The sequence below is a fragment of the Nomascus leucogenys genome, chromosome 22a (genome assembly GCF_006542625.1).
Source record: "Nomascus leucogenys isolate Asia chromosome 22a, Asia_NLE_v1, whole genome shotgun sequence".
NCBI classification, from domain to species: Eukaryota; Metazoa; Chordata; class Mammalia; order Primates; family Hylobatidae; genus Nomascus; species Nomascus leucogenys.
The window spans coordinates 138255557-138277504 of NC_044402.1; the positions used below are offsets into that span (position 1 = coordinate 138255557).

At 39.5% G+C, this 21948-nt stretch overlaps 1 protein-coding gene across 1 annotated transcript in view; it reads left to right on the forward strand.

The window, feature by feature from the left end:
* RBM44 (RNA binding motif protein 44) overlaps nucleotides 1-12531 on the forward strand; it is a 50851-nt gene extending 38320 nt beyond the window's left edge. Inside the window, exons 14-16 of the mRNA XM_003277478.3 lie at nucleotides 3734-3879; nucleotides 4015-4160; nucleotides 11566-12531. Coding sequence (XP_003277526.1) covers nucleotides 3734-3879; nucleotides 4015-4156 — 288 coding nt within the window. The 3' untranslated portion in view covers nucleotides 4157-4160; nucleotides 11566-12531. The remainder of the gene's footprint in view (nucleotides 1-3733; nucleotides 3880-4014; nucleotides 4161-11565) is intronic.
* Nucleotides 12532-21948: the final 9417 nt, after the last annotated feature.

Genomic DNA, 21948 nt, shown 5'->3' on the forward strand with positions numbered 1-21948 from the left:
TAACTATTTAGTCTCTTTGCCTTGCTGTATACTTTTATAATTCACCTATCTGCAAAAAAAAAAAAAATCCTACTTGGATTTTTGCTGGGATTATTTTGAATCCATAGATCAGCACAAGAATAAATACTTGTTGAATAAATGTATCTAATTTTTTCCCTTAATAAAATAAAGGGATCTCTTCTAACTGTGTCCTTTATCCAGTCCTTTCCTCATTCCTGGAGTTATCCCATTCCTTTTCTATACTATTAGCAACTCCACTTCCACTCACAGACCTTCGCCTCTACTCGAAGTCAGGCATAGCCCTTCCTAATCCTGACAGGATTTTCACTTGACTTTGCATTCCTCTAACTTTACCATCCTTATTTGTCCTTTTTTTTGTTTTGTTTTGTTTTTGGGGTTGTTTTTGTTTTTGTTTGTTTTGTTTTGTTTTCTTGAGACGGAGTCTCACTCTGTCACCCAGGCTGGAGTGCAGTGGCGCAATCTCAGTTCACTGCAACTTCTGCCTCCTGGGTTCGAGCAATTCTCCTGCCTCAGCCTCCTGAGTAGCTGGGATTATAGGAACCTACTACCTTGCCTGGCTAATTTTTTTGTGTTTTTAGTACACATGGGTTTTCACCATGTTGGCCAGGCTCATCTTGAATTCCTGACCTCAAGTCATCTGCTCGCCTCGGCCTCCCAAAATGCTGGGATTACTGGCCTGAGCCACCACACCCAGCCTGTCCTATGTTTTTATTGCCAAACTTCTCAATCAAGTAGGTTATATTCAATGTCTGTTTCTTTGCTTCTCTTTTGTCCTGATAATCTGACTTCAGTCTCTAAAATTTTACCTAAACGGCCCTTTTCATAAGGCACTAGTGACCTTTTATTTGTCTTTCCCTCGTCTGCCTTCCTCTTTACTACTTTACCTGTTTGACACTGTTCATCCCTTTCTTGAAACTTTTCCTTTCATTTCAGTGACCTTTCATGTGTGGGATTGATTTGTTTGGTACATAGCCTCAATCTACAGCAGGAAGGAAGGAAACAAAGTGCAGTGAAGCTGCATGGGGCCCTGAGCTGGAGGCTTGGGAACTGTGGCTCTCCCTTTCCTCTCTCGTGTAGCACATGTGGTCTCCTGCCTCTGCTCTCCCTGTGTTCATTCCCCTTATTCCCCTCTCTCTGCACACTGCCTTTCTCTGCTCATGACTGCTTTCTTCCCCCATTTGGCTTTGTTTTGCTTGATTCTAACTCTGTATTTTCAATTCAAGTCCCTGTGATTTGAGTAATTCATTTGCCTCATGTTCTAATTTCAGTCTTTTTTTTTTTTTTTTTTTTTTTTGAGACGGAGTCTCGCTGTCGCCCAGGCTGGAGTGCAGTGGCGCGATCTCGGCTCACTGCAGGCTCCGCCCCCCAGGGTTCACGCCATTCTCCTGCCTCAGCCTCCCGAGTAGCTGGGACTACAGGCACCCGCCACCTCGCCCAGCTAATTTTTTGTATTTTTAGTGAAGGGCGACAGGCTAGTCAGAAACGACACCGGTGGCAGCCAAGAGATCTTTATTGGAGAGGTAGAGGTCAGGTCGCGTGGGGGAGAGAGAGAAGAGAAGAGAGAGAGAGAGCTGCTGGTGTGCTGGGTTTTATATCCCTTGGGCCTACGTGGGTCGGGCCCAAGGGAAGGCGGGAGATGCTTCTTCCTGATTGGCCCTCCTTTGGCGGGTTCAGACAGTGCCCGGTCAAGGAGGGGAGAAGAACCTGGAACCGGTGCCATTAAGGTACCCCTGTTACCTAACATTTAGTAGAGACGGGGTTTCACTGTGTTAGCCAGGATGGTCTCGATCTCCTGACCTTGTGATCCACCCACCTCGGCCTCCCAAAGTGCTGGGATTACAGGCGTGAGCCACCGCGCCCGGCCTTTTTTGAGACAGGATCTCACTCTGTCACCCAGGCTGGAGAGTGCAGTGGCACAACCACAGCTCACTGTAGCCTTGAAGTCCTGGGCTCAAGCAATCCTCCCACCTCAGCCTCCCAAGTAGCTGGGACTGCAGGTGTGTCATCATGCCCCCAGCTAATTTTTGTATTTTTCTGTAGAGACCAGGTCGTGCTATGTTGCCCAGGCTGGTCTCAAACTCCTGTCCTCAAGTGATCCTTCCACCTTGGCCTCCCAAAGTGCTGGGATTACAGGTGTGAGCCATCACACCCTGCTAATTCCACATGCTTTAGACAGGAAATTGAATTGATCCAGGCTGTGATTTTGATGTTCATTAGCTCAGGCAGCAACACTCTTGGTCCTGTCAGCTGTGGCAGTGGGCCATGGGGTTGGGAGAGGGATGTTATAAAGAGGGCCGCACAGGCTGTTGGTAGGAGTATGTGGATAGGAAAGCTCCTGTAACCATCTTTGTTAAACTATTCTCCAAGTTCTCTTTCCTTTCTGGCAATTTCTTGTTCCCTTGTTCTTTTTCTGATTCTCAACATTTATTTATTCTATTCATTTAGAAAATATTGATTGTCTACAGTGAGAAGCAGAATCGTGGTGATTAATAAAAACTCTTAGATTCATTATCTGGCTCTGCCACTTACTCACCATGTGACTCTGGAAAACTAACCTAACCTTTCCATTTCTGAGCTTCCTTATCTTAAAATGGAGATGAGAGCCATTACCTCACAAATGTTGATGAGCTTAAATAAGCTTAATAGAGAAAAATTTTTAGAACAGTGCCTAATGGAAGATGTACCCAGAAAATATTAGCTGTTGTTGTTATTACTTACCAATAATTTGGCTTCTTTCTTGGAAAGCATATTCTTTCTTGGAGAGCACTTAACTTCAACTGTCACTTAAACTATTGTATCGCAAACTTTTTATTTATTAAACAGATAGTTATTACATACCAACTGTGTACACTATTTTAGGCACTGGGAAAGCAACAATGAACAAAACAGACAAAAATCTGTACTCTTAAGGAGCTAAAATCTAGTGAGGGAGATAAGGCAATAAGCAAGTGAAAGATACAATGTTCTGATGTGAAAGGTCCAGTATATTATGTGTCTTGCCCTGACTTTTCATCGAGGCTTTAAAGTCTTAGTCCTTCCTTTGTTGAACTTTTATGGGATTTACAGTGGTTTTCTACAATTTATAGCCTACTTGCATTGTTAACAGTAACTAATTGGTCATTTTAATTTTGTCTCTTCACAAATGGAGAGGGCTCTGTTTTATATCACTATAGTTTTTCCCCCACAGCATATAGTGCACTTCTGGGCATATAATTTGTATTCATTACATACAGCATATAGTAAATACGATGTAAAATATCTCTAATTACTGTGTAGCCTTTCTTAGGTTGGTTAAGAGAATTAAGCCTTAATGCCCTAAGCCTAAAACATTTATTTAATGAATGAATCTCTCTCCTGTGCATCCAAAATGAAACTAGTTATGTCCTATCTTTGGGAGAATTGAGAAAGTAGTTACATCATTTTCTGTGTTCTATGGTTCAGATGAGGAATCTGGTTGAGAAAGGCTTATTTAGACATAGCCTCCTATAGTTTATCAGTAAGAAAAAATGGTGGGTACGTTTTGTACTACAGGGCCCTGAAACACAGCTCAAGTAAATGCAATTGGTACAAACAATCCCAAGTTAAAGTAAATTTTTAAGGAATTTTTATTTTATTATTTTAATTTTCAAATACATTATTGCTGAATAAGCTGTATTATCTTTATGTAATGGTCCTTACTGATTTTAAGAAAACTTTTTAAATGCTTATTTAGTGTGTCAAGAAGAATTGTAAGCAGATTGAATCTGCTAAATTATTACCTGATACACCTGTTCAATTCATACCTCCAAATACACTGAACCTTCGTAGCTTTACCAAGATCATAAAGAGACTGGCTGAACTGCATCCAGAAGTCAGCAGGTAATAACCAAAATTATATTTTAACTGCTTTAAAACTTTTGTGTAAAAATATAGTTCAAGTTAATAACTTAGATATATTCAGAATGTGTTCCTTTGGAAAAGACAAATACTCATGTATGTTTTCCTTTTGCATAGAGACTATATTATAAATGCACTTCAGGAAGTGAGAATAAGACATAAAGGTGTTCTGAATGGCTTATCTATTAATACTATCGTGGAGATGACTTCATCTCTTCTGAAAAACTCTGCTTCCAGTTGGGAATTCAAAAAACAATAAAGAGGTAAAGTAATCATATTCTTTCATATTTGAATATTACTTAAAATTTATAAGCTATTGATTTCATTTTCTTTTTACATAAAAACATATTAAATTTAAAATAATAATATAATCACAAAATAATATGAAGTTTTAAAACAAGCATACTGTAATTAGTTAACTACTAATGCAAAACTAATTACCCTAAAATTGACTGACTTAAACAACACTCATAAACTCACAGTTTGCAGATCAGGATTCAGGAGTGACTTAGCCAGGTGGTTTTAGCTCAGGGTTTTTCATGTTGCAGTCAAGATGTTGGCCTGGACTGTAGTCATTCAGAGGCTTCCCTGAGACCAGAGGATCTGCTTCTCAGGGGGCTCATTCACATGCCTGTTGGCAAGAGGCCTCAGTTCCTCACCACATAGGCCCTTCCATAAGGCTCTTCAAATGTCTTTGCATCATGGCAGCTGGCTTCCCCTAAGCAAGAGAGAGAGAGAGCAAGATGGAAGCTGCATTGTCTTGTATTATCTACCCTCAGTAGTCGCAGATACTGCAATTTTTACATACCGAAGGTTTGTGGCAACCCTGCATCAAGCAAGTCTATCAGCGCCATTTTTCCAACAATGTTTACCCACTTTGTATCTGTGTCACATTTTGGTAATTCATACAACATTTCAAACTTTTTTGTGACACCTGTATGGTGATTGTGATCAGTGATCTTTGTTACTATTGTAATTATTTTGGGGCACTTTGAACTGCACCCATATAAAACAGCAAATTTTATAAATGTGTGTGTTCTGACCACTCCACTCACTGGCTGTTTCCCCATCTCTTTCCCTGTCTTTGATCTTCCCTATTCCTTGAGACACAATATTGAAATTAGGCCAGCTGATAACCCTACAATGGCCTGTAAGTATTCCAGGGAAAGAAAGAGTCACATTAAATGACTCTTAAATAAAAGAAAGAGCTCACTTTGAATCGAAAGCTAGAAATGATTAAGCTTAGTGAGGAAGGCATGTCAAAAGCCAAGACAGGCTGAAAACTGGGCCTTTTGTACCAGTTAGCCATGTGGTTCATTGTTGTGAAGCCAATGAGGAAAAGCTATTGATGGGGATTACAAGTGCTACTCCAGTGGACACGAGAATGATAACAAAGTGAAACAACCTTATTGCTGATATGGTGAAAATTTTAGTAGTCTATGTAGAAGATCATAGCAGCCACAACATTGCCTTAAGCCAAAGCCTAATTCAGAGCAAGGACCTCTTTTCCATTATTTGAAGGTGATCAGAGAGGGGAGGACTGAGGAAGAAAAGTGTGAAGCTAACAGAGGGTTGGTTAGTTCATGAGGTTTAAAGAAATAAGCCATCTTTTTTTTTTTTTTTTCTGAGATTTTGGTGCACCCATCGCCCAAGCCCTGAGCAGTGTACACTATACCCAACATATAGTCTTCTATCCTTCACCCCACTCCCACCCTTTCCCTCAGTCCCCAAAGTCCAGTGTATCATTCTAAGAAGTCGTCTTTCTAACAAAAGTGCAATGTGAAGCAGCAAATGCTGATGTAGAAGCTGTAGCAAGATGCCCAGAAGATCTAGGTTAGATAATTGATGACGGTAGCCACACTAAACAGCAGATTTTCAGTGTAGAAGAAACAGCCATCTACTGAAAGAAGATGCCATCTGGGACTTTCACAGCTTGAGAGGAAAAGTCAATTCCTAGCTTCAAAGGACAGGCACACTCTCTTGTTAGGGGCTAATGCAGCTGTTGACTTTAAATTCAAGCTGATACTCATTTACCGTTCTGAAAATTCAAGGGCCCTTAGGAATTACACTAAATCTACTCTGCCTCCACTCTGTGAATGGAACAACAAAGCCTGGATGACAACACATCTGTTTATAGCATGGAGGTTTTTTGAGTTTTGTTCTTTTTTTAGAGATAGGGTCTTGCTATCACCTAGGCTGGAGTGCAGTGACACAATCATAGCTCACTGCAACCCTAAACTCCTGGACTCAAAAGATCCTCCTGCCTCAGTCTCCTAAGTGCTGGAACTACAGTAGGTGCACGCCACCATACCCTGCTACTTTCTTTTTAAATTTCAACCTTTCAGCCGGGCACAATGGCTCACGCCTGTAATCCCAGCACTTTGGGAGGCCGAGGCGGGCGGATCACAAGGTCAAGAGATCGAGACCATCCTGGCCAACATGGTGAAACCCCGTCTCTACTAAAAATACAAAAATTAGCTGGGCGTGGTGGCGTGCGCCTATAGTCCCAGCTATTCGGGAGGCTGAGGCAAGAGAATCACTTGAACCTGGGAGGCAGAGGTTGCAGTGAGCTGAGATCGCGCCACTGCACTCCAGCCTGGTGACAGAGCGAGACTCCATCTCAAAAAAAAAAAAAAAAAATTAAACCTTTTGTAGAGATAGGGTCTCACCTATGTTGCCCAGGCTGGTCTCATATTCCTGGCCTTAAGCAATTCTCCCACTTTAGCCTCCCAAAGTGCTAGGGATTACAGGCATGAGCCACTGAGCCCAGCCTGCAGCATGGTTTACTGAATCCCTGGACTCAAGCAGTCCTCCTGACTCAGCCTCCCTCAGTAGCTGGGATTACAGGCACATACCACCATGCCAGGATAATTTTGTTTGTTTGTTTGTTTTAGAGGTTGGGTCTTACCATGTTACCCAGGCTGGTTTACTGAATCTTTTAAGCTCACCATTGAGACCTACTACTCAGAAAAAAAATATTTCTTTTATAGCTCATTGACAATGCACTTAGTCACCAAGAACTCTGATGGAGATGTAGAAGGAAATTAATGGGGTTTTTTTATGCCTGCTAACACAACATCCATTCTGCAGCCCATGGATCAAGGAGTAATTTTGACTCAAGTCTTAAATATTTAAGAAATACATTTCATAAGGTTATAGCTGTCATAGCTGATTCTCTAATGGATCTGGGCAAAGTAAATTGAAAACTTTATGGAAAAGAGTCACCATTCTAGATGCCATTAAGAATATTTATTATTCATGAGAGGAGGTAAAAATATCAATATTCACAAGAGTTTGGAAGAAGTTGAATGCAACTCATATATGACTTTAAGGGGTTCAAGACTTCAGTGGAGGAAGTAACTGCTGATGTGGTAGATATAGCAGGACAATTCAAATTAGAGTGGAGCCTGAAGATGTGACTGAATTGCTGCAACCTCATGATAAAATTTGAATAGATGAGAAGTTCCTTATTGTGGATAAGCAAAGAAAGTGCTTTCTTTTTTTATTATTTGTTATTTTTGTAGAGATGGGATCTTGTTATTTTTCCCAGGCTGGTCTCAAACTGCTGACCTCAAGCAGTTCTCCCACTCAGCCTCCCAAAGTGCTGGAATTCCAGGTGTGAGCCACTGTGCCCAGCCCAGAAAATGCTTTCTTGAGATGCAGTCTACTACTGGTGAACGTGCTGTGAACATTGTTGAAATAACAACAGAGGATTTGGAACAGTACATAAACTTAGGTGATAAAGCAGTGGCAGAGTTTGAGAGTGTTTTAAAAAAAAGTTTAAGGAAATTGACTCCAATTTTGAAAGAAGTCCTACTCTGGGTAAAATGCTATCATACAGAATCTCAAGCTACAGAGAAATCTTTTGTGAATGAAAGAGTCAGTTGATGCAGCAAACTTCACTGTTGTCTTATTTTAAGAAGTTGCCACAGCCACTCCAGCCTTCAGTATGACATGAGTACATCAGAGAAAAACTGCTTGAAAAATTAAAGCCTATAAGAACTATAAAGCAGCTGGAGGGAGAAAGTTTACCTTAAGAGTGCAACAGTTAGATTCACAGCTGACTCTCAACAGAAGTCACCAAATAATTCTCCAAGCCCAAAGCTCTAGACCCAGGAAAAGAGCCTTCACAAATAAATATAAAATAACTAAGATAATTTTGCAAATAAAAAAACTAAAATAATTTGTTACTTTAGAAGAAGCCCTACTCTAAAGAAAATACCAGAATGTTCTCTGGGAAAAAAGTGATTTTAAATGAAAGGTCAGAGATACAGGAGAAACGAAGATAAACAAAGAGTAAATATGTGGTAGGTCTCAATCAATATTGGCTGTAGAAAACAAAAATAATGATGTTTTATAGGTTCTAATATAATTAAAATACATGACAATACTAATACATAAGTTGAGGGGATTAAGTATTCTTACTATTCTAAACACCTTGCAGTTTGGGAAGAGAGTAAGATGTTCTGTGTTGGGGTACTCAAGACCACCCCAAGCTTCATTATATGCTAGGAGGACTCACATAACTCAGTATGTAGAGGTATTCATGGCTATGGTTTATTACAGCAACAAAATATGAAGCAAAATCAGCAAAGAGAAAAGGTACATAAGGTGAAGTTTGGAGGAAACAGGTTTCCAAAAGTCCTTTTCCAGTGGAATCACACAAGATGTGCTTAACCTCAGTGAATTGTGACACCTATAAAATGTTGTCTACCAGGGAAGCTCATTAAAGACTCAGTGCCCAAGGATTTTACTGGGGGTTGGTCATGTAGTTGCCATCTGCCTAGCACATACTGTAGCTCCAGGCTGTCAGGGAGCAGCAATTCAACATAAATCACATTGTTTGTATAGCAGTTTTAGTATAGTGAGGTACTCATCACTTCTGGAAATGGTGGGAACCCCCACCCCAAAGTCCCAAGTTCCTAGATACCAGCCAGGGGCCAACCTTGCAAGCAGGTCTTTCTAAGGATGGCAGTCTCAGGCCTGCTACATTAACTCTTTTTCTACATATGTGCCAGTTGATATCAGAACAAAGAATCCATGTTGTAAATCTGGGGGCAACTACTAAAAGAACAATTTTCTTTTTTCGGGTTGGGGGAAGGGTTTGTTTTGGTTTTTTGTTTTTTGTTTTGAGACGGAGTCACTCAGTCGCCCAGGCTGGAGTACAGTGGCACGATCTCAGCTCACTGCAACCTTCACCTCCCAGGTTCAAGCGATTCTGCCTCAGCCTCCCAAGTAGCTGAGACTACAGTCACGTGCCAACACGCCCATCTAATTTTTGTGTTTGTAGTAGAGACGGGGTTTCACCATGTTGGCCAGGATGGTCTCGATCTCTTGACCTTGTGATCCGCCCGCCTCGGCCTCCCAAAGTGCTAGGATTACAGACATGAGCCACCGCGCCCGGCCCCTAAAAGAACAATTTTCAAAAGCGTGCAGAAAGTGAAGTTGGACCTTTACCTTATACCATATCCAAAAATCAACTAAAATGAATCAACAGCTTAAACATAAGAGTTAAAATTATAAAACTCTTAGAAGAAAACGGTGGAAAACTTTTGCAGTATTGGATTTAGCACTGATTTGGATATGACAACAAAAGCATGGACAACAAAAGAAGATACATATATAAGATTTCATCAAAATCAAAAACTTGAACATCAAAGGACACTATCAAAAGGGTGAAAAGGCAGCCCATAGAATGAGAAAATATTTATAAATCATATATCTGATAAGGGGTTAATACCCAGAATAGGCTGGGGAGGGGGTGGCTCACGCCGGTAATCCCAACACTTTGGGAGGCAGGCAAATCGCTTGAGGCCAGGAATTCAAAACCAGCCCGGGCAACATGGTGAAGCCCCATCTCCACAAAAAATACGAAAATTAGCCGAGCATGATAGCACCTACCTATAGTCCTAGCTACTGAGGTGGCCGAAGTGAAGGATCCCTTGAGCCTGGGAGGCAGAAGTTTCAGTGAGCTGAGATTACACCGCGGCACTCTAGCCTGGGTGATAGAGCAAGACTCTATCTCAAAAACAAAAACAAAACGGCGCATAGACCAATGGAACAGAATAGAAAACTCAGAAAATAATGCACACTTGTAACAATCTGATCTTCAATGAAGTCAACAAAAACAAGCAATGGAGAAAGGACTCCCTATTCAATAAATGGTGCTGGGATAACTGGTTAGCCATATGCAGAAGACTGAAACTAGACCCCTTCCTTATACCATATACAAAAATCAACTCAACATGGATTAAAGACTTAAGTGTACAGCCTAAAACTTATAAAAACCCTTGAAGAAAACCTAAGAATTACCATTCTGGACAGTAGGACAATTACATTCTGACCAAGATTTCATGATGAAGATGCCAAAAGCAATTACAACAAAAACAAAAATTGACAAATGGGACCTAATTAAACTAAAGAGCTTGTGCACAGCAAAAGAAGCTATCAACAGAGTAAACAGATAACCCACAGAATATGAGAAAATATTTGCAAACTATGTATCTGACAAAGGTCTAATATCCAGAATCTGTAAGGAACTTAAATTAACAAGAAAAAAATAACCCCATTAAAAAATGGGTGAAGGACATGAACAGACATTTGTCTCAAAAGAATACATTCACATGGCCAACAAGCATATGAAAAAATGCTCAGTATCACTAATCATTGGCGAAATGCAAGTCAAAACCACAAGATACCATCTTATACCACTCAGAATAGCTATTACTAAATAAAGTCAAAAAATAACAGATGCTAACAAGGTTGTAGAGAAAAGGGAATGCCTATGCACTATTGGTGGGAATGTAAATTAGTTCAGTCATTGTGGAAAGTAGTTTGGTGATTTCTCAAAGAACTTAAGACAGAACTACCATTTGGGCCAGCAATCCCATTGTTGAGTATATGTCCAAAGGAATGTAAATCATTGTACCATAAAGACACATGCATGTGTATATTTACCACAGCACTATTCACAATAGCAGAGACATGAAATCAACCTAAATGCCCATCTGTGGTAGACTGGATAAAGATAAGTGTATGTATACACCATGGAGTACTATGCAGCCATAAAAAAGAATGAGATGATGTGCTTTGCAGCAGTATGGATAGAGCTAGAGGCTGTTATCCTAAGCAAACTAATGCAGGAACAGAAAACCAAATACCATGTGTTCTCACTTATAAATGGGAGCTAAACTTTGAGTACACATGGACAAAGAAGGGAACAGCAGATACTGCAGCCTACTTAAGGGTAGACGGTAGGAGGAGGGTGAGGATCAAAAAACTACCTATCTGGTACCACGCTTATTACCTGGATGATGAAATAATCTATACACTAAACCCCGCAACATGTAATTTATCTATATCGATATAATGAACCTGCACATATGCCCCTGAAACTAAAACAGAAGTTTAAAATAAAATATCTTATTTTTCTTTATTAAAACAAAATAAAATGAGAGGCATGCAAAAGAAATATTAGAGTTAAAATGATTGCTAGATACAAAGACAATATACAAAAATTAATTGCAATTCTCACTATCCATGATGTAAGAAAAATGAAATTTGTTAAAAGATATTCTAGTACCATTAGAAACAATCAAGTGCCTAGGAATGTATTTAACAAAAGATACTCAATAATCATTGTTGATTTCTCCTTTCTTTTGATTCTAGAACTTCCTTGGAAAGTGTGTTTCCTCCTTCAGAGAATGTTCTACAGCACTTAGGAAAAAGTAGTAATAACAAGATGATGTAATTAAATAGGCTCTATAAATGGGCTAAGCTGTTAAAGTATTCTACTTTATATCCCTCCTTTAAAAATCTAGCAACAGTTGTCTATACAATATTAAGATCTTCTCTATATATTTAAAGTTAAAATATAATTTTAATGTTTTTAAATTTTTTATTTCAATTTTGTTACTTAGAACATCAAGGTGCATATTTGTGATCTAAAGAAATTGTCTTGTCCATTTTGAAAACCTTTATCAAGTCACTTTTAAAATGTATTGACCAAGAAGGAGGTTTGTTGTTACATCAATGTTTGTGAAATGATTTCCATACATAAAAAATGTAATTTACCTGAACTTTGTCTTAAGACTCTTACATTGGATTATAGGATAACAGATAAATAAACTGTATAGATACATTCAGTATCATACAACATTTTGGAATGTGTATGCTTTCAGGCTTCCAAGATAATTAAATTACTGTCATGATACATTTCATGCATTTTTATGACTTCAGTATAAAACATTCAGGTGTGTTAGCCTTCACTGGGAAGGGTAAACTTGTCTGTGCTTTGGTAAAGTACTTAAATTCCAATGTTCTCTATAGTGCTTGCATTCATTTTGTGAAAAGTTCTGTTGTATTGTTAGAACAATTTTCAAAGGCTAATTTTATGCCTTATCTGATAGAAATATAGAATAGATGGTTCTTTAATTGCTTACTTTTTAAAAGTAATATAATATTTAAGTTGCATTTTTATTAATAGTAAGATTAACATTTAGGTCTGCATTTTCTTTAAATGTTTTAAATGTTTATAGCATTCAATGTTTAGTTGATTTTACTTGACTAAAAATCAGCCCTTTAACGTTTATATTTGATGTATTTATATTTAATAAAGGCATCTAATCTTTAGTACCACTGTCAATTTAATGCTTTCTTCAGGTTCAGTGGCATTTTCTTTTTTGTTTTTCCAGAATAACAAATATTCTTTATTTATTTTGTTTTATTTATTTTAATTGCCAGATAGTAGTTGGACATATTCATGGGGCACGTAGTAACGTTTTCATATATATAATGTATTTTAATCAAATCAGAGTAGTTAGCATATTTATCATCTCAAACATTTATCATTTGTTTGTCTTGGGAACATTCAATATCCTACTTGTAGCTATTTGAAATTATATGTTATTGTTAACTATAGCCATCCTATAGTGGTACAGAAAGCTAGAACTCATTCCTCCTATGTAGCCCTTCTATCCCCCTATCTTCCCCTTCCCAGTCTTTAGTATCCTTTGTTCTACATTTTATTTCTATGATATCAACTTTTCTTTAGCTTCCACATGAGTAAGAACATACAGTGTTTAACTTTCTGTCCCTGGCTTATTTCACTTAACATAATGTCTGCTAGTTCCATCCATTGCCACCAATGACAGGATTCATTCTTTTTTATGGCCGAATAGTATTCCATTGTGTATATGTACCACATTTTATTTATCCATTCATCTGTTGTTGGACACCTAGTTTAACTTCATATCTTGCTTGTTGTGAATAGTGCCATACCACTCTTTTTTTTAATATACTTTAAGTTCTAGGGTACATGTGCACAACATGCAGGTTTCTTACATATGTATACATGTGCCATGTTGGTGTGCTGCACCCATTAACTCGTCATTTACATTAGGTATATCTATTAATGCTATCCTTCTCCCCTCCCCCTACCCCACGACAGGCCCCGGTGTGTGATGTTCCCCACCCTGTGTCCAAGTGTTCTCATTGTTGAGTTCCCACCTATGAGTGAGAACATGCGGTGTTTGGTTTTCTGTCCTTACGATAGTTTGCTCAGAATTATGGTTTCCAGCTTCATCCACGTCCCTACAAAGGACACGAACTCATCCTTTTTATGGCTGCATAGTATTCCGTGGTGTATATGTGCCACATTTTCCTAATCCAGTCTATCATTGATGGACATTTGGGTTGGTTCCAAGTCTTTGCTATTGTGAATAGTGCCGCAATAAACATACATGTACATATGTCTTTATAGCAGCATGATTTATAATCCTTTGGGTATATGCCCAGTAATGGGATGGCTGGGTCAAATGGTATTTCTAGTTCTAGATCCTTGAGGAATCGCCACACTGTCTTCCACAATGGTTGAACTAGTTTACAGTCCCACCAACAGTGTAAAAGTGTTCCTATTTCCCACATCCTCTCTAGCACCTGTTGTTTCCTGAACTTGTTAATGATTGCCATTCTAATTGGCGTGAGAAGGTATCTCATTGTGGTTTTGATTTGCATTTCTCTGATGGCCAGTGATGATGAGCATTTTTTCATGTGCCTGTTGGCTGTATAAATGTCTTTTGAGAAGTGTCTGTTCATATCCTTCGCCCACTTTGTGATGGGGGTTGTTTGATTTTTTTCTTGTAAATTTGTCTAAGTTCTTTGTAGATTCTGGATATTAGCCCTTTGTCAGATGGGTAGATTGTAAAAACTTTCTCCCATTCTGTAGGTTGCCTGTTCATTCTTATGGTAGTTTCTTTTGCTGTGCAGAAGCTCTTTAGTTTAATTAGATCCCATTTGTCAAATTTGGCTTTTGTTGCCATTGTTTTTGGTGTTTTAGTCATGAAGTCCTTGCCCATGCCTATGTCCTGAATGGTATTGCCTAGGTTTTCTTCTAGGGTTTTTATGGTTTTAGGTCTAACATTTAAGTCTTTAATCCACCTTGAATTAATTTTTGTATAAGGTGTAAGGAAGGGATCCAGTTTCAGCTTTCTACATATGACTAGCCAGTTTTCCCAGCACTATTTATTAAATAGGGAGTCCTTTCCCCATTTCTTGTTTTTGTCAGGTTTGTCAAAGATTAGATGGTTGTAGATGTATGGTATTATTTCCGAGGGCTCTATTCTGTTCCATTGGTCTATATCTCTGTTTTGGTACCAGTACCATGCTGTTTTGCTTACTGTAGCCTTGTAGTATAGCTTGAAGTCAGGTAGTGTGATGCCTCCAGCTTTGTTCTTTTGGCTTAGGATTGTCTTGGCAATGCAGGCTGTTTTTTGGTTCCATATGAACTTTAAAGCAGTTTTTTCCAATTCTGTGAAGAAAGTCATTGGTAGCTTGATGGGGATGGCATTGAATCTATAAATTACCTTGGGCAGTATGGCCATTTTCACAATATTGATTCTTCCTATCCATGAGCATGGAATGTTCTTCCATTTGTTTGTGTCCTCTTTTATTTCGTTGAGCATGGTTTGTAGTTCTCCTTGAAGAGGTCCTTCACATCCCTTGTAAGTTGGATTCCTAGGTATTTTATTCTCTTTGAAGCAATTGTGAGTGGGAGTTCACTCACGATTTGGCTCTCTGTCTGTTATTGGTGTATAGGAATGCTTGTGATTTTTGCACATTGATTTTGTATCCTGAGACTTTGCTGAAGTTGTTTATCAGCTTAAGGAGATTTTGGGATGAGACGATGGGGTTTTCTAAATATACAATCATGTCATCTGCAAACAGGGACAATTTGACTTCCTCTTTTCCTAATTGAATACCCTTTATTTCTGTCTCTTGCCTGATTGCTCTGGCCAGAACTTCCAACACTATGTTGAATAGGAGTGGTGAGAGAGGGCATCCCTGTCTTGTGCCAGTTTTCAAAAGGAATGCTTCCAGTTTTTGCCCATGCAGTATGATATTGGCTGTGGTTTGTCATAAATAGCTCTTATTATTTTGAGATACATCCCATCAATACCTAGTTTATTGAGAGTTTTTAGTATGAAGGGCTGTTGAATTTTGTCAAAGGCCTTTTCTGCATCTATTGAGATAATCATGTGGTTTTTGTCTTTGGTTCTGTTTATATGCTGGATTACGTTTATTGATTTGTGTATGTTGAACCAGCCTTGCATCCCAGGGATGAAGCCAACTTGATCGTGGTGAATAAGCTTTTTGATGTGCTACTGGATTTGGTTTGCCAATATTTTGTTGAGGATTTTTGCATCAATGTTCATCAGGGATATTGGTCTAAAATTCTCTTTTTTTGTTGTGTCTCTGCCAGGCTTTGGTATCAGGATGATGTTGGCCTCATAAAATGAATTATGGAGGATTCCCTCTTTTTCTATTGATTGGAATAGTTTCAGAAGGAATGGTACCAGCTCCTCTTTGTACCTCTGGTAGAATTCGGCTTGTGAATCCATCTGGTCCTGGACTTTTTTTGGTTGGTAGGCTATTAATTATTGCCTCAATTTCAGAACCTGTTATTGGTCTATTCAGGGATTCAACTTCCTCGTTTAGTCTTGGGAGGGTGTATGTGTCCAGGAATTTATCCATTTCTTCTAGATTTTCTAGTTTATTTCTGTAGAGATGTTTGTAGTATTCTCTGATGGTAGTTTGTATTTCTGTGGGATCAGTGATGATATCCCCTTTATCATTTTTTATTGCATCTATTTGATTCTTCTCTCTTTTCTTCTTTATTAGTCTTGCTAGTGGTCTATCAATTTTGTTGATCTTTTCAAAAAACCAGCTCCTGGATTCATTGATTTTTTCAAGGGTTTTTTTTGTGTCTCTATCTCCTTCAGTTCTGCTCTGATCTTAGTTATTTCTTGCCTTCTGCTAGCTTTTGAATGTGTTTGCTCTTGCTTCTCTAGTTCTTTTAATTATGATGTTAGATGTCAATTTTAGATCTTTCCTGCTTTCTCTTATGGGCATTTAGTGCTATAAATTTCCCTCTACACACTGCTTTAAATGTGTCCCAGAGATTCTGGTATGCTGTGTCTTTGTTCTCACTGGTTTCAAAGAACATCTTTATCTCTGCCTTCATTTCGTTATGTACCCAGTAGTCATTCAGGAGCAGGTTGTTCAGTTTCCATGTAGTTGAGCGGTTTTGAGTGAGTTTCTTAATCCTGAGTTCTAGTTTGATTGCACTGTGGTCTGAGAGACAGTTTGTTATAATTTCTATTCTTTTACATTTGCTGAGGAGTGCTTTACTTCCAACTATGTGGTCAATTTTGGAATAAGTGTGATGTGGTGCTGAGAAGAATGTATATCCTGTTGATTTGGGGTGGAGAGTTCTGTAGATGTCTATTAGGTCCGCTTGGTGTAGAGCTGAGTTTAATTCCTGGATATCTTTGTTAACTTTCTGTCTCGTTGATCTGTCTAATATTGACAGTGGGGTGTTAAAGTCTCCCATTATTATTGTGTGGGAGTCCAAGTCTCTTTGTAGGTCTCTAAGGACTTGCTTTATGAATCTGGATGCTCCTGTATTGGGTGCATATATATTTAGGATAGTTAGCTCTTCTTGTTGAATTGATCCCTTTACCATTATGTAATGGCCTTCTTTGTCTCTTTTGATCTTTGTTGGTTTAAAGTCTGTTTTATCAGAGACTAGGATCACAACCCTTGCTTTTTTTTGTTTTCCATTTGCTTGGTAGATCTTCCTCCATCCCTTTATTTTGAGCCTATGTGTGTCTCTGCACGTGAGTTGGGTCTCCTGAATACAGCACCCTGATGGGTCTTGACTCTTTATCCAATTTGCCAGTCTGTGTCTTTTAATTGGAGCATTTAGCCCATTTACATTTAAGGTTAATATTGTTATGTGTGAATTTGGTCCCGTCATTATGATGTTAGCTGGTTATTTTGCTCATTAGTTGATGCCGTTTCTTCCTAGCATTGATGGTCTTTACAATTTGGCATGTTTTTGCAGTGGCTGGTACCGGTTGTTCCTTTCCATGTTTAGTTCTTCCTTCAGGAGCTCCTGTAAGGCAGGCCTGGTGGTGACAAAATCTCTCAGCATTTGTTTGTCTGTAAAGGATTTTATTTCTCCTTCACATATGAAGCTTAGTTTGCTGGATATGAAATTCTGGGTTTAAAATTCTTTTCTTTAAGAATGTTGAATGTTGGCCCTGACTCTCTTCTGGCTTGCAGAGTTTCTGCCAAGGGATCTGCTGTCAATCTCATGGGCCTCCCTTTGTGGGTAACCCGACCTTTCTCTCTGGCTGCCCTTAACATTTTTTCCATCATTTCAACTTTGGTGAATCTGACAATTACGTGTCTTGGAGTTGCTCTTCTCGAGGAGTGTTTTTGTGGCTTTCTCTGTATTTCCTGAATTTGAATGTTGACCTGTCCTGCTAGGTTGGGGAAGTTCTCCTGGATAATATCCTGAAGAGTGTTTTCCAACTTGGTTCCATTCTCCCCATCACTTTCAGGTACACCATCAGATGTAGATTTAGTCTTTTCATATAGTCCCATATTTCTTGGAGGCTTTGTTCATTTCTTTTTACTCTTTTTTCTCTAAACTTCTCTTCTCGCTTCATTTCATTCATTTGATCTTCAATCACTGATACCCTTTCTTCCACTTAATCAAATCAGCTACTGAAGCTTGTGCATGCATCCGTAGTTCTCATGCCTTACCATCAGATCATTTAAGGACTTCTCTACACTGTTTATTCTAGTTAGCCATTCATCTAATCTTTTTTCAAGGTTTTTAGCTTCTTTGTGATGAGTTCGAACATCCTCCTTTAGCTCAGAGAAGTTTGTTATTACTGATTGTCTGAAGCCTTCTTCTCTCAACTCATCAAAGTCATTCTCTGTCCAGCTTTGTTCCATTGCTGGCGAGGAGCTGCATTCCTTTGGAGGAGAAGAGTCGCCCTGATTTTTAGAATTTTCAGCTTTTCTGCTCTGGTTTCTCCCCATCTTTGTAGTTTTATCTACCTTTGGTCTTTGATGATGGTGACGTACAGATGGGGTTTTGGTGTCGATGTCCTTTCCGTTTGTTAGTTTTCCTTGTAACAGTCAGGACCCTTGGCTGCAGGTCTGTTGGAGTTTGCTGGAGGTCCACTCCAGGCCCTGTTTGCCTCTGTATTACCAGCAGATGCTGCAGCAAATATTGCAGAATGGCAGATGTTGCTGCCTGATCCTGTGTCTGGAAGCTTCGTCTCAGAGGGGCACCCAGCTGTATGAGGTGTCAGTCAGCCCCTACCGGGAGGTGTCTCCCAATTAGACTACTCAGGGGTCAGGGACCCACTTGAAGAGGCAGTCTGTCCGTTCTTAGATCTCAAACTCCATGCTGGGAGAACCACTACTCTTTTCAAAGCTGTCAGACAGAGACGTTTAAGTCTGCAGAAGTTTCTGCTGCCTTTTATTCAGCTATGCCCTGCCCACAGAGGTGGAGTCTACAGAGGCAGGCAGGCAGGCCTCCTTGAGCTGCAGTGGGCTCCGCCCAGTTTGAGGTTCCTGGCCGCTTTGTTTACTTACTCAAGCCTCAGCAATGGCGGATGCCCCTTCCCAGCCTCGCTGCCACCTGGCAGTTCAGTCTCAGACTGTTGTGCTAGCAGTGAGCGAGGCTCCGTGGGCATGGGACCCTCCGAGCCAGGCACGGGATATAATCTCCTGGTGTGCCGTTTGCTAAGGCCTTTGGAAAAGTGCAGTATTAGGGTGGGAGTGTCCCGATTTTCCAGGTATCATCTGTCATGGCTTCCCTTTGCTAGGAAAGAGAATTCCCTGACCCCTTGCACTTCCCAGGTGAGGCGATGCCCCACCCTGCTCCGTGGGCTGCACCCACTGTCTGACAAGCCCCAGTGAGATGAACCCGGTACCTCAGTTGGAAATGCAGAAATCACCCATCTTCTGGATGGCTCACACTAGGAGCTGCAGACTGGAGCTGTTCCTATTCAGCCATCTGTCTGGCATTTTCCAAGTATAAATTAACCTACCAGTGTTGACATGGAATGTACATGAATGGTAAGGCAATATATCAAACGACTGGATTTCAAATGTTTCCTCTTTTATGGGATTTATAAAAGAATTGAATATATTTGAGAATAAGGTTTTATTTCATATATTAATTTGTCTCCAGTTATTATCAGATCCACTCAAAATGTCCACCAGGAATTGGGTTCCAGAAAGTAAAAATAATAATAATAATTTAAAAGGACTATATTTGATGAAACACAAAAATCATTGGCTTTAGCCGTATATCAAATTAGTAAAATCCTAATTTTACTAATTAAATTACTAATTAAATTGTACTAAAATTATGGAGATTTTTCCTGTATGTTAATTATATGGTTATTTATATTAAAAGGCTACATTCAGAGCACTGAATAAAGTAGCAACATGGAATAGGTGTTATTTTCAACATACCCATAGAAATAAGAAGCATACCTCTAATCATTTTTTTCCCAGAGGAATGATGAAGTGGAATTCCATTCTAGAATACATAGAGACAAAATTACTGCCTTTGATTTGGGGAAAATATAGAAAGTCACTTGAAATTCTAATTTTCAGCGCCGGGCGTGGTGGTTCACACCTGTAATCCCAGCACTTTGGGGAGGCCAAGGCAGGTGGATCACGTGGTCAGGAATTCGAGACCAGCCTGGCCAACATGGTGAAACCTCCTCTCTACTGGAAATACAAAAATTAGCCAGGCATGGTGGCATGTACCTGTAATCCCAGCTACTTCGGAGGCTGAGGCAGGAGAATCACTTGAACCCGGGAGGTGGAGGTTGCAATGAGCCGAGATCCTGCCACTGAACTCCAGCCTGGGCAACAGAGTGAGACCCCATCTCAGCATGGTGGGAGTGGGGAGGAAAGTAATTCTAACTGTCTCATGTGTCCATGTGAAGATGCCACCAAATAGGCTTTGTGTGAGCAACATGGCTGTTTATTTCACCTGGGTGCAGGTGGGCTGAGTCTGAAAAGAGAGTCAGCAAATCTGTGGTGGATTATCATTAGTTCTTAAGGTTTTGGGATAGGTGGTGGAGTTAAGAGCAACGTTTTGTGGGCAGGTGGTGGATCTCACAAAGTACATTCTCAAGGGTGGGGAGAATTACAAAGAACCTTCTTAAGGGTGGGGGAGATTACAAAGTACATTGATCAGTTAGGGTGGGACAGAAATAAATCACAATGGTGGAATGTCATCAGTTAAGGCTATTTTCACTTCTTTTGTGGTTCTTCAGTTGCTTCAGGCCATCTGGATGTATACGTACAGGTCACTGGGAATATGATGGCTTAGCTTGGGCTCAGAGGCCTGACACTAACTTTCAGGTTTTTTGAAGTAAAGTCCTATCCAAAAGCTAAAGGTAAAGCTCAGGCAGCTTTTGTAAATTAAAGGACTTTCAGCTGTGACCAGTAAATTGCTAGCTGTTATGAAGCTTCCCAAGTTAAATTTAGAAACTAGAGTTATTTTTCATGAATCTTTTAGAACCTCAAGTGAAAAATCTCTGTTTATCTTATTCTGTAAAATCTCTAACTTGATACTAGATAATTGGATAAAATTATTGTAGAATTTTAAAAGATGGATCAAATTGTCCAAGTTTTCATAGATCTTCACTAGCAAAAATTTAGATAATTTAACATACGTTAGTGCTCAAAATCAATTTTCTTTCACACTGTTGTATTAGATACCAAAGAGCACTTAGCTTTATCAACTAGAGTATATAGATAATTAATATGTTTGGAGATAACCAGAGATTTGGAAAATTGTAAATACTATAAGACAATCAGCAAAAACAGTGGAACTAAAAATTCCCAATTGGCTCTGCCTGATGCCAATCTATACTGGTCAAAGTAGATAATATGTGTGACTCAGAAGCTCAATATAACAAGTAATTTCTCTTTTAAAAAATTTCAACCAGTAATCTCTATATATGGGCTTAAGTACTGCTTTTTCAGTATTGACCATTGTTACTTATCAAATACATATGTGGCACGTAGTAGTAACATATTTTAACATGTGGGCAGAACAATGACCTTCTAAAATGTCCCGTTGTCATCTGGATCCTGTGATGTGTTGTACATGACAAAGAGAATTAAGGTTGCAGATGCAAGTAAGATTGTTAATTAGCCGACTTTTAAGATTAGGAGCTTATCCTGGATTATCTGGCTGGACTCAATCTAATTACATGAGTCCTTAAAAGTGGTAGAGGAGGCAGAAGAGAGAACCAGAGAAATGGCATTGTGAGAACTCAACACGCTCCTGCTGGCTTTGAAGACAGAACAAGGAGCCGAGAGCCAGTGGACAGCCCCCGGAAGCTGGAAAAGGTGGGAAACAGGGGCTGCCTAGAGCCTCCAGAAGGAATGCAGCTTTGCTGAAACCCTGATTTTAGTCTAGTGAGATCTGTGTCAGGCTTCTTTTTTTTGAGACAAGAGTCTTGCTCTGTCACTCAAGCTCGAGTGCAGTGGTGCAATCTTGCCTCACTGCAACCTCCACCTCCTGGGTTCAAGCAATTCTCCTGCCTCAGCCTCCCAAGTAGCTGGGATTACAGGCATCCACGACCATACTCGGCTAATTTTTTTTTGTATTATTATTATTTTTGTTTGAGATGGAGTCTCACTCTGATGCCCAGGCTGTAG